This window comes from Salvia hispanica, chromosome 3 (genome assembly GCF_023119035.1).
Source record: "Salvia hispanica cultivar TCC Black 2014 chromosome 3, UniMelb_Shisp_WGS_1.0, whole genome shotgun sequence".
Classification (NCBI taxonomy): domain Eukaryota; kingdom Viridiplantae; phylum Streptophyta; class Magnoliopsida; order Lamiales; family Lamiaceae; genus Salvia; species Salvia hispanica.
The window spans coordinates 34853101-34866695 of record NC_062967.1 but is presented as its reverse complement, the minus strand read 5'-3'; the positions used below and the strand labels follow the sequence as shown (position 1 = coordinate 34866695).

At 40.1% G+C, this 13595-nt stretch overlaps 1 protein-coding gene and 1 pseudogene across 9 annotated transcripts; both read right to left on the bottom strand.

The window, feature by feature from the left end:
• Nucleotides 1-446: 446 nt before the first annotated feature.
• LOC125212999 lies at nt 447-3156 on the bottom strand (annotated as a pseudogene).
• Nucleotides 3157-3738: 582 nt separating this feature from the next.
• Nucleotides 3739-8680, bottom strand: LOC125212031 (putative late blight resistance protein homolog R1A-10). Of its 9 annotated transcripts, none has more exons than XR_007174600.1 (4): nt 6063-8680; nt 5892-5938; nt 4250-4640; nt 3739-4104 (listed from the first exon to the last, which is right to left on the bottom strand). XR_007174600.1 is itself a non-coding variant. In XM_048112040.1 (2 exons), the coding sequence occupies exon 1, from the start codon at nt 8638-8640 to the stop codon at nt 6073-6075; it is 2568 nt and encodes an 855-aa protein (XP_047967997.1). In that variant the 5' UTR covers nt 8641-8680; the 3' UTR covers nt 5710-5938; nt 6063-6072. The 9 variants fall into 9 exon arrangements, 2 of the variants coding, with proteins under 2 accessions (XP_047967997.1, XP_047967999.1); XR_007174603.1 differs by having other exon boundaries at nt 5892-5933; XR_007174599.1 differs by having other exon boundaries at nt 5892-8680.
• Between the last annotated feature and the right edge of the window lie 4915 nt (nt 8681-13595).

The window sequence follows — 13595 nt, the reverse complement described above, 5'->3', positions numbered from 1 at the left end:
AATTAAAATTTTATCCTTCATACTTTCCCTATTTTTTCACCATACCTATCTTATTTTATTTATTTATTTTCCTTTTCTTTTACTTTAGCACTTTCTCAGTTCACGAAATTTATTTTTTGGAGTAGATAAAACCAGAAAAAGGTTTGTCAATGATTAATTTTTTTGGAGTAGACAATCAATGACGGATCAATCAAATAGCATGCTCAAGCAACGTGTGAACACGACAATCAATGACGGATCTAAGTTGTAATCAGTAAGAGTGATTTGGTCGTTATGGTGAAACTAAAATTAGACTCTTTTTCGACATCGAAAAATCACAAACGCAAAATAACAAAAAAAAAACTTCCTACTAAAAGTTGCATCTATGTTTTGCAGAAGGTAAAAAAAGTAGTAATACAAATCAATCCCAAATTAAGTAGAGAAACAAGCAGAAACCAGATCCGATAAGAACAGAATGACGAGATGTTTATGATCATATTGCAAGCTGAAAAAGAGGAACAATTTGCTATCAAATTAAGCGAAAAGACTACACTACAAAAGTACAAACATGAAAATGCATACCTTCTATTGCAGTGCTATGTTCAGCTTGAGCGTTGCTGAAACTATCCGAGTTGCAGAAAATGATACACAATACAGTTTAATCTTGTATAACCACTTTGAGGTCGTAGTTGTCGTACTCCTCTTGCTGCACCTCCTTAATTCGTTGCGCTGAGGCCGCAACAGAAGCGCCACAACTACGTATGCCAAATATCGCAGGGGATTTCTTCTAGCTCATTGCATTTGACTACATACAGCACCCGGAGTTTAGGAAAGTCGGTCTCGTTGGCTCTCCAACGCACTATATTAAGGGAATAGAGTCTCAGAAACTGCAGTGAGCGGAATTCATCTCCTTCTGTCATCTCCCACTCTACTTCCTCTGCCTCTCCCTCTCTTTCAAACACACAATGCCCTATTTTGAGCACTTCCAGATTCGGTAGTCCACATAGAGTTGTCAAGAAACTCCGAGATACTACACATTCTACTATTGTTAACTTTCTAATACTACATGGAAATCTTAGTTTGTTCAGAAAACGGCTATCATCTTCATCCAACTTAGAATCACATCTTAAATTTTCGAGTTTGTGAAGATGGCTAAGGTCAACATCAATGTCTGGTGTGTCGATGTAAAAGATTCCTAACTTTATGACATTTGGGATGATCTCTAAGAAACCAGTCCTAATCACTGAAGGAGTTATCCAAACAGAGTAAATAGTCTGCAGCTTCTCATGAACAAATCTTACCTTGTATCCTTCCTCAATTTCAATTGGTGTGAGCAACCTGAGATGTCTTAACTCAGACATATCCCATATCTCAGATGGCAAACTAAGCACCGTCGTCTGTCCACAAATCAAGGTTTGCAGATTCCACAATTTTGATATTCTAATAGGTACACCCAAAGTGCAGGACAAGGCTAAGTAACGTAGGTTCACAAGTTGTAATATTTCTTCTGGGAACTCCTCAAATACCATTTCCATTACATCTAGCACCCTAACCAATCTTAATATGGAAAAGATAGGAGGTATAATCTCCTCACCAATGCATATAAATGATCGAGCAAGTGACATCAATTGGGGTGAAGCACGCACATCTTCCATTTCATATGATGATTGAACACTTACACGGCGCATGCAATTCTTGACGTTTAAAAACTTCTCCTCGTTAGCCTTCCTTATGCATAGATCCCTCAACAGATCATGTATTGAGTAACCCATTGGTTTCCCATTGGATTTTTCCCGGCTAACAAAAAGTAGATTCCTCTCTGCTAGAGCTTTTAAGTAATCCTCGGCCTCTTCCTCCAAACTCTTATCTCCCTTGGATTTCACAAATCCCTCGGCTATCCACAAACTCTTAAGTCTAGATCCCTTAATCTCATAATCTTCTGGAAAAGCTCCCATATACAAGAAACATGGTTTCAAGTGAATCGGTAAGTGGTTATAACTCAAGGAAAGTATATTGGAGAAATGCTTGTCCGATTTAACAATTGAAGCTTTTACATCGGTTGAAACATTCTCCCAAACATCTCTTGATCTTTCGACCTTCGATAAGAGCCCTCCAATCACATGAATGGCAAGAGGAAGCCCACTGCAATCACTCCCAATCTTAGCTGCCACCCCTTGCAATTCGTCAGGGCAATCCTCTTCCCCAAACACAATCTGGCATAGTAGATCCCGACTTTCAAACTTATCTAGCAACTGCACATGATGCAGACTCTTTGAGCTTGCAACGTGTTCCGCCACATCAGACTCCCTAGTGGTGATCACAATCCGACTCCCATTACTATTCTCTATTCTCTGGGAAATACATTCTTATCTCATCCCACACTTTCGTACTCCATATATCGTCCAACACAATCATATATCTTTTCCCAAACAATCTCTTATGCAATCTTTCTTTCAACTCATTTTCTCCGCATCTCATCAGTTTATTGCTGACCATATCATCCAGGCCACGGAGAAGACTCAACAGAATTTCCCACACATTTGGAACTTGCGAAATAGCAGCCCAACCACGATAATCAAAGTGAGAAACAACATACGCATCGTCGTAAAGATTTCGAGCAAGGGTGGACTTACCGATACCACCCATACCAACGAGGGGTATGATCTTCAGCTTCATCTCCATATCTGTGAGACGATCCTTCAACTCCAACAGATCTGCATCAACTCCCACCAAATCAATCTTAGATCTAGAGGAAGAAGCACTCTTTTCCTCCAATTCCACGAGCTTCATAGATTCAAGTTGTTGAGTTGCTTACTGCAAATCTGATGAAGTCGGCATCTTCTCCGCCATTAAAACCACTGCAGAATCCAGCTCTTGAGTGACTTGGTGCAGATCTGGTGTGGAAAAGGTGAAGCTCTTGCTTTCTGGGTTGGAAAGCATTTGATGAACCATCTGTGATTCAATAATATCCTCTGCTTTATACACTGTATCTCTGATTTGGCTCTCCAAACATGCTATTTGGGAGAGTGAAGACTTTTCAAGAATCTGCATAAGAGATTCAGCTTTTTGGAGTAGTGATTCAAGTTGTGGTTTGTTGTGATCAAAAGACCAGTGCGTTTGATCAGGATGAAGGATTTGTTGTAGGATGGTGATGAGGGATTGAAGATTGTATGCCATTTTTTGTTTCAGAAATTGACTATTAGAAATGGAGAACAAAAAGACAATCTTTTACAAACTAATCTGTAACCACCACTGCTGGCTATGGGAAGTTGATAGCAAAAAATAAGACAATCTTTTACAAACGAATCTCTAACCACCCACTGCTGACTATGTTGTATTAAAATAATGTATTGAGCACGACAAGGCAATAGTACATTATCATATGAGCAATGTTATTTTACGACAAGTAGTCAATTTTTTCGTTATAAGATTATTGCAAAAAAAACTAAACATCGTAATTTTTTCAACTAAATTTTAAAATTGCAAAGACAAATAAAAATTTGAATAAAAACTCTAAATTTTTTCCAACAATTTGCCTCTATGCTATCAATGCATGCATGTATGCTCGATTACTCTCTTGAGCACGTAGCTACGAAACACAATACAACTCATCTTATAGATAACTCATCTATCTTGACAAAAAATGAGCTAATGTGTTGTTATCATGTTTTGTTTATTTATCTTACCTACCAAACTGCCCCAAAGAACACAATCCCGGGACTTTTAGGAGCATATTGCAAACGACGTAAGAGAGGCAGCTGAAAAAAAAAGACCAAAAAAAACAAGAGTACACGCTAATATATAGCTAGACAATGCCAAATCTAAATCTTACAAACATGAATATGCTCAGTGCATACGTTTGGCTTGAGCCATGAGTGATTCTTGCGTGTTGCTAAAACTATCCGAGTTGCAGGAAACGTTACACCATACAGTTGGAGCATGCTTTTGATTGCTCGGAGTTCAGCATTTTTACCTTTTGGCTTCTAATTTTCTATACGCACTTTGAGGTCGTAGATGTTGTACTCCTCTTGCTGCACCTTCTTAATTCGTAGAGCTGAGGCCACTACAGAAGCGCCACATCCACGTATGCCAATTATTTGGAGAGTTGGGATATCTCCAATGTCACTACATACAGTTTAATAACCAAACATCAGGATCAAGAAATTCTACCTCTGATGTAATTTCAAAAGAATATTACGGACTAGATTGTGTTGTATATGAACAAATGGAGCATGCTTTTTTGATTGCTTGGAGTCTAACTTTGTTTTACCTTTTGGCTTCTAATCTTGTTTAATCAATTTGATGTCGTAGTTGTCGTACTCCTCTTGCTGAACCCTCAGAATTTCTTGCACCGAGGACACTACAGAAGAGCCACATCCACATACTAAAATTGTTTGGAGGGTTGGGATGTTTCCAATACAGCTCATTGCATTCTTTTACATGCAGCTCCAGGAGTTTAGGAAAGTTGGTCTTGTTGGCTCTCCAACGCGCTATATTTAAGGAATCGAGGCACAGACACTGCAGCGAGCGGAATTCATCTCCTTCTGTCATCTCCCACTCTTCTTCATCTGCCTCTCCGTTTCTTTCAAACACACATTGGCATATTGAGAGCACTTCCAGATTCGGTAGTCCACATAGAGTTGCCAAGAAACTCCGAAACACTACACAGTAAAATATAGTTAACTTTCTAATACTATGTGGAAATCCGAGTTTGTTCAGAAAACAGCTACCATCTTCATTCAAATCAGATTGGCATCTTAAATTTTCGAGTTTGTAAAGATGGCTAAGATCAACTTCCATGTCTGGTGAGTCATTGTAATAGATTCCTAACTTTATGACATTTGGGATGATCTTAAAGAAACCACTCCTAATCAATAGAGGAGTTATCCTCACAAAGTAAATCGTCTGCAGTTTCTTATGAACAAATCTTATGTTGAATCCTTCCCCAATTTTGATTCTGGGAACAACCTGAGATGTCTTAACTCAGACATATCCCATATCTCAGATGGAAAACCAAGCGTCATCCGTTGTACACAAATTAAGGTTTGCAGATTCCACAATTTTGATATTCCAATAGGTACAAGGAGAAGGCTAAGTAACGTAGGTTGACGAGTTGTAATATTTCGTCAGGGAACTCCTTGAATACCATTCCCATTACATCTAACAGCTCTCGCTCTCGGGGTTGGAAAGCGTTTGATGAACCATTTGTGATTCAATAATATCTGCTGCTTTATACGCTGTTTCAAGAATCTGCACAAGGGATTCAGCTTTTTCGAGTAGGGATTCGAGCTGTGGCTTGTTGTGATCGAAAGTCCAGTGGGTTTGTTCGGGATGAAGGATATGTTGAAGGATGGTGATGAGGGATTGAAGATTGTATGCCATTTTTATTCTTTCAGAAGTGGCAGAAATGACTACGAGAAGTTGAGAATACATACTCCTCAATAATTTACATGTATTAATATAATGCATTGAGCACGACCTATTGGATATTATCATATGAGCAATGTCATTTTGTGCCTTTATCCCAATACATATATTACGTTAGAAATTGTACAGAAATTGGATAAAAATCATGCAATGAGTCAAACAGTGTAATCTTTCACCGAGACACTCTTTTTCGGCATCGAAAAATCACAAACACAATAACAAAAAAAACAACTTCCTACTAAAGTTGCATCTATGTTTTGCAAAAGGGAAAAGAATAATAATACAAATCAATCCCAAAGAATAGAAACAAGCAGAAACCAGATCCGATAAGAATAGAATCACGAGATGTTTATGAGCATATTTCAAGCGATGTAAGAGCAGCAGCAGCTGAAAAATACGAACTATTTACTATCAAATTAAGAGAAAAGACTACACTACTATACTACAATACCAAATCTAAATCTTACAAACATTGATATGCATACCTTCTATTGCAGTGCATATGTTCAGCTTGCGCGTTGCTGAAACTATCCTAGTTGCAGAAGATGATACACCATACAGAAGACATACAGTTTAATAATCAGAAGTCGGGATCAACAAATTAAGGACAAGATTGTTTGTATGAACAGATGGAGCATTCTTTTTTGCATTTTTACCTTTTGGCTTCTAATCATAAATAAACACTTTGAGGTCATAGTTGTCGTACTCGTCTTGCTGCACCTTTTGAATTTGTTGTGCTGAAGCCACTACAGAAGCGTCACATTCTTCTATGTAAATTTCTTGGAGAGTTGGGATATCTCCAATGTCACAGGGGATTTCCTCTAGCTCTTTGCATCTGGTTAGTTGCAGCTCACGGAGTTTAGGGAAGTTGGTCTCGTTGGCTCTCCATCGCACTATATTTAAGGACTGGAGGTGCAGAAACTGCAATGAACGGAATCCATCTCCTTCTGTCACCTCCCACTCTTCTTCCTCTGCCTCTCCGTCTCTTTCAAACACACAATTCACTATTTTGAGCACTTCCAGATTCGGTAGTCCACACAGAGCTGTCAAGAAACTCCGAGATACTACACATTTAAATATTGATAACTTTCTGATACTACATGGAAATCTTAGTTTGTTCAGAAAACGGCTACCATCTTCATCCAACTCAGAATCACATCTTAAATTTTCAAGTTTGTGAAGATGGCTAAGATCAATATCAATGTTGGGTGTGTCGATGTAAAAGATTCCTAACTTTATGACATTTGGGATTATCTCTAAGAAACCATTCCTAATCAGTGAAGGAGTTATCCAAACACTGTAAATTGACTGCAGCCTCTTATGAACAAATCTTATCTTGTATCCTTCCTCAATTTCAATTGATGTGAGCAACCTGAGATGTCTTAACTCAGACATCTCCCATATTTCAGATGGCAAATGAAGCTCCGTCGTTTGTCCACAAATCAAGGTTTGCAGATTCCACAATCTTGATATTCCAATAGGTAAACCCGAAGTGCAGGAGAAGGCTAAGTAACGTAGGTTCACAAGTTGTAATATTTCTTCTGGGAACTCCTCGAATACCATTTCCATTACATCTAGCACCCTAACCAATCTTAATATGGAAAGGACAGGAGAAAAACTAACCTCGTCAGTGCATATAAAAGATCGAGTAAATGACATCAATTGGGGTAAAGCATGCACAACTTCCATTTCATATGATGACTGAACACTTACATGGCGAATGGAATTCTTGACTTTTAAAAACTTCTCCTCATTAGCCTTCCTTATGCACAAATCCCTCAACAGATCATGGATTGAGTAACTCTGTGGTTTCCCATTGGTTTTTTTCCATCTAACCAAAATTAGATTCCTCTCCACTAAAGCTTTTAAGTGATCCTCAGCCTCTTCCTCCAAACTCCTCTCGCCATTTGATTTCACAAATCCTTCAGCTATCCACATACTCTTAAGCCTAGATCCCTTAATCACATAATCTTCTGGAAAAGCTCCCATATACAAGAAACACGGTTTCAAGTGAATCGGCAAGTGATTATAACTCAAGGATAGTATATTGGAGAAATGCTCGTCCGATTCAATAATTGAAGCTTTTACATAGGTTGAAAGATTCTCCCATACATCTCTTGATCGTTCAACCTTTGACAAGAGCCCTCCAATCACATGAATGGCAAGAGGAAGCCCACTGCAATCACTCCCAATCTTAGCTGCCACCTCTTGCAATTCGTCAGGGCAATCCTCTTCCCCAAAAACAATCTGGCAAAGTAAATCCCAACTTGCAAACTCGTCTAGCAACTGCACATGATGCAGACTCTGCGAGCCTGCAACATGTTCCGCCACTTCAGAATCCCTAGTGGTGATCACAATCCTACTCCCGTTATTATTATCCGGAAAATGCATCCTTATCTTGTCCCAGACTTTCTTGCTCCATATATCATCCAACACAATCATGTATCTTCTTCCAAACAATCTCTTATATAATATTTCTTTCAACTCATTTTCTCCGCATCCAATCAGTTCATTGCTGACCTTTTCATCCGGGCCACGAAGAAGACTCAACATAATTTCCCGCACATTTGGAACTTGCGAAATCGCAGCCCACCCACGATAATTAAAGTGAGAAGCAGTATGCGGATCTTCGTAAAGTTTTCGAGCAAGGGTGGACTTGCCTATACCACCCATACCAACTAGGGGTATGATCTTCACCTTCTTCTCCGAATTCGTGAGACGATCCTTTAACTCCAACAGATCTTCATCAACTCCCACCAAATAACTCTTAGATCTGGAGGAAGAAGCACTCTTTTCCTCCACTTCCACGAGCGTCATAGATTCAAGTTGTTGAGTTGCCTGCTGCAAATCTGATGAAGTCGGCATCTTCTCCGTCATGGAAACCACTGCAGAATGAAGGTCTTGAGTGACTAGCTGCAGATCAGGTGTGGAAAAGGTCAATCTCTTGGATTTGGGTTTGAAAAATGTCAATATATTGTTTTTGGTTTTGGAAAGCATTTGATGAACCATGTGTGATTCAATAAGATCTTCTGCTTTGTATGTTGAATCTCTGATTTGACCCTCCAAAGTTGCTATTTGGGAGGGTGAAGACTTTGCAAGAATCTGCATCAGAGATTCAGCTTTTTGGAGCAGTGATTCGAGTTGGGGTTTGTTGTGATCGAAAGTCCAGTGGGTTTGTTCGGGATCGAGGATTTGTTGTAGGATGGTGATGAGGGATTGAAGATTGTATGCCATCTTTTTTGTTTCAGAATTCTTGCAGAAAAGAGTATGAGAAGTTGAGAACAAAAGGGACAATGTTTCACAAACTAATCTGCTGACTATTGGGTATATACTCAATAATTTGCATGTTGTATTAAAATAATGCATTGATCACGTCAAGCCAATAGTATTATCAGATGAGCAATGTTATTTTAAGACAAGTAGTCAATTTATTTCGTTATAAGATGATTGCAAAGACAAATAAAAATTTGAATAAAAACTCTACAATTTTTCCAACACTTTGCCTCTATGTTATCACAAACACAAGGTAACTACAAAGCAATTTGCATCTGTGTTTCCAAAGAAACTGAAATGAGCGGAATTCATCTCCTTGTCTCACCTCCCACTCTTCTTCCTCTGCCTCTCTGCTCCCTTATTTTGAGCACTTCCGGATTCGGTAGTGCACATAGTGTTGTCAAGAAACTCCGAAATAGTACACAGTCAACTATATTTAACTTTCTAATACTACCATCTTCATTCAACTTAGATTGACATCTTAAATTTTCGAGTTTGTTAACATAGGCGACTAGTTTTTTTACGCCATTAGATAGTTACGAATCTTAAAGATGGTAATCGAGAGAGGCGAAATTCTTAGAATAAGGCATAGTTTAGAGTTTTGGGAGTAGAAGATGTTTTGTATTTCTCTGATATATTTTACAATGTAATTCCTCACCTCATTATATAGGTGTGAATATGAGCTAAGTATGGAAACACAATTAATTGTAATCAATCTATTCTAGGATAATATGTAATTGAATCAATCCTAGTCAATCAATTATTCTCTGCAATTAATCTTCAATCTTCTCTCCATTTGATATGTTTTGACACTCCCCCTCAAGTTGAGCAATGGTATCTCCGATGCTTAACTTGCCCAGTATCTCTTTGAATACCTTTGGGTGAACTGCTTTGGTTAGTATATCTGCCGGTTGTTCCTCGGATCGGACGAAAGGGAACTCAATAATGCCTCCTTCTAGCTTTTCTTTGATGAAATGCCGATCAACTTCCACGTGCTTCGTTCTGTCGTGTTGCACTGGATTCTCTGAGATACTGATGGCCGCCTTGTTGTCACAGAATAGTTGACTTTTCCGAGTAGGTGGAAAACCAATTTCTGTGAGTAGTCTCCTTAGCCATAGGATTTCCGTGAGTCCACTTTTCATTCCTCGAAACTCAGCCTCGGCGCTTGACAAAGCTACAACCTTTTGTTTCTTACTCCTCCAAGTAACCAAGTTGCCCCCAATGAAGGTAAAGTATCCCCCTGTAGATCTTCTATCCACTGGATTACTTGCCCAGTCAGCATCAGTGTATCCATCAATCTCCAGGTCTTCTCTCTTGGCTAAAAATACTCCATAGCCTACTGTACCCTTTAGATATCGCACAATCCTCAACGCGGCCTCCATATGATTAGCTTGAGGTCGGTGCATGAACTGACTCACTACGCCAACTGCATACGTGATGTCGGGTCTGGTATGTGAGAGATAGATGAGTTTTCCGACAAGTCGCTGATACCTCTCTCTATCTGCGAGATCAGCTTCTTCTTCTATTTTTAAGCCATGGTTGGGAATCATTGGAGTGTCTGCAGGTTTGCACTCAATGAGACCAGTTTCTGCCAACAAGTCTAGCACATACTTCCTTTGTCTTAGGAATATCCCGTGTCTGGATCTCAACACTTCTATCCCCAGGAAGTATTTCAATGCTCCAAGATCTTTCATCTCAAATTCTTTAAATAAATTTTCCTTCAACTTCTGGATTTCTTCTACGTCGTCTCCAGTAATGATCATGTCATCAACATAAATAATCAGACACGTTACCTTGTCGTCTCTCCTTTTAGTGAAGAGCGTGTGGTCGGACTGACTTTGTTTGAATCCATGTTTGAACATTGCTTGGCAGAACCTTCCGAACCAGATCCGTGGAGACTGCTTCAAACCATACAAAGTTTTTCGTAGTCGGCAAACTTCTCCTCCTCCAAATTCTTCAGAGAATCCTGGTGGAACTTCCATATACACCTCTTTGTTTTGCTCTAACTCTCCATGGAGGAAGGCGTTGGTAACATCGAACTGATGTAGTGGCCAGTCTTTGCATACTGCCACAGACAATAAGGCCCGTACTGTATCCATTTTAGTAACTGGGGAAAAAGTTTCCTCATAATCTACTCCATACACCTGGGTGTATCCTTTTGCCACAAGTCTCGCCTTATATCTCTCGATTGAACCATCTGCTCTTCTTTTTATGGTGAATATCCATCTACATCCAACTGGCTTCTTTCCTTTAGGCAATGCGCATTTCTCCCATGTGCCATTTTTGACGAGGGCATCTATCTCCTTTTTCATGGCTTCTCTCCAATGTTTGTGCTTTCTTGCCTCCTCAAATGATTGTGGGATTTCTTCCTCCTCATATAGGGCAGCTTCGAAGGCCCGTGCCATTTCAGAAAGATGACCTTGGGCAATGTTTGACACTCCATATTTCGCCTTCCTTCCTTTCCAGTCTGGCGAGTATCTTTTAGGAGGAATTCCTCTCGTACTCCTGTGAGGCAACTCAAATGGTTCTCCTGTATTTACCCTTCTTCCACGGGTTCCACATTCTTCATTATTGCCCCTATCAAGGTTAGTGCATTCTGAAGGCATATTATCAAAATCTGAACTGTTTACCTCAGGAATCAAAGTCGGGGTTGATGGCCGGACAATGTCACTTTGTTCTTCGTTCTGTACTGCAGGACTTGACGGCCCGGCGGTGCCACTAACTTCCTCAGGTGGACCAACGTTTGTGACAGGACTTGGCTGTGACTCTCCCCCTGTCTGGTGTTCCCCTGGATGTGGCTCTCCCCCTAAGTGGTGGTCCCCAATATCTGGTAGCCAATCTAGGAGGTCATTGTTTTGACTATCGTCTAAAGGTGTCTCCCCCTGACTACTAGATCGGCTGTAAAAGTATTCTCCCTCCACAAAATCACAATTCATGGTGGTGTGCATTCTACGGGTTGTTGGATCATAACACCTGTAGCCTTTTTGATTTTTTCCATAGCCAAGGAAGACACATTTGAGGGCACAGGGATCAAATTTGGAGCGTTCGTGCTTCGGTATGTGAACAAAGACAGAACAACCGAACACCCTAGGCTCAAGGGATAAGGAGGATGGGATTTCAAAGTGGTTGGAAAAAGTATCCATAGGTGTTTTAAAGTTAAGGATTCCAGTGGGTAGACGATTCATAAGGTATACTGCGGTGGCTATAGCCTCGGGCCAAAAAGAGTTTGGTACTTTAGATTCAATTAGGAGGGCTCGGGTAATCTCAAGGATATATCGGTTCTTTCTTTCAGCTACCCCATTTTGTTCCGGAGTGTAAGCACATGAGGTTTGATGGACTAAACCCTTTTTTCTAAAAAATTCTTGCATATTTTTATTGATAAACTCCCCCCCATTGTCAGATCTAAGAATTTGGATGCTATGATTATACTGAGTTTGAATTAGTTCGTAGAAATCAACGAATTTATCAAAAACTTCATGCTTATTCTTCAAAAAATAGATCCAAGTCATGCGAGAGTAGTCATCAATAAAAAGCACAAAGTATCGAAACCTTGACCCCCAGTGACGGGAGCTGGGCCCCAAACATCAGAATATACTAAAGCAAAAGGAGATTTCATTCGTGTATTGTTCAACTTGAAGGAATGTCTATGGTTTTTTGCCAACACACAAGTATCACAATGAAAAGAGTTTATAGAAGTAACTAAGTCAGGAAAAAGTAGGAGAAAATATCCTAAAGATGGGTGCCCTAACCGACGATGCCAAAGCCAAGCCTGCCTGTCTGTCGGTCCGGGAGTTAGTATCATCGCAGCACTCTGTTGGGTTATCTCGTCCACGTAGTACAGTCCGCTTCGCTCAGTGCCACGCCCAACTATCGTCCCCGTCTTGATATCCTGTAACATGCAAAAGGTTGCATTAGTAATTTGCAGTTCAACTCCTTGGTCACATGACTGATAGATAAGAGTTTATGTGACAATGAAGGGACATAAAGACAATTAGATAGACATAGAGTGGGTGAAATGTTTATCGTGCCCGCCCCCATGACTGGTGCTAGGTCCCCACTGGCGGTCTGGACATGAGATTTATTTGACGTGGAGATGGATACAAAATCTGAGGCTTCAAAGGAAATTGTATCTGTTGCCCCACAATCAAAGATCCAATTGGTGTCTTTAGGGCATGTTGTGGAAATAGACGAACAAGCTAAGGCTTCAAAAGAATTATGGCACGGGATAGTGGGCTGGAAGTCAGACTTCTCTGAAATGTGTGGTCGAATTTGTAAAGTTCGGGCAGTCTGGGGACCAATCTCGAATATATGAGACTGTTGGGAAGGTTTTTGATATTTGTGGAATATTTGGGGTGGATGATGTGAGATATTTTTAAGGTGGGGGTCTAGGCCAAATATAGGAGAGTTGTGGGGTGATTTTGCAGGTAAAGGGTTTGGGTGGGGTTTAGAAAGAGGTTCTGGCTTTTTTGGGGGGGTCGATTTGCGATTTCCGAAAATCAGGGGTATATAATTGATTTACATCCCCAATTTCGGAAACCCTAGCCGCTTCTTCTCCTTCGCTTCTAACCCTAGCCGCCGTGGAGACCCTGAAGGGGTTGGCAGCGGAAGCGCATTCATAAATCAATTACATAATAATCAGATCTATTTAGCGGATTATTTAGACAAATTCTATTCGCGTAATCATCTCACGTATCATGCTCATAACTCAAATAATCACATGCTTTAAATTAAATGAAATCTAAAACATGCTGTTCTAGGGTTTAGCCATTATACCTTGATGATTCTCCAAAGAATCGAAGATAGCTAGCGCCTTCTCCTCGTGAAGATCTTTAGTACAAAACCACGGATCTTCTGACTGGTTCCCGGACTGTGAACTGATATCAGGGTGGGCTGATCTCACCAGCGCACTAGGACTT

Coding starts and splice junctions, on each gene's coding strand:
- LOC125212031 (XM_048112040.1), bottom strand. CDS start 8,640: ATGGCATACAATCTTCAATCCCTCATCACCATCCTACAACAAATCCTC.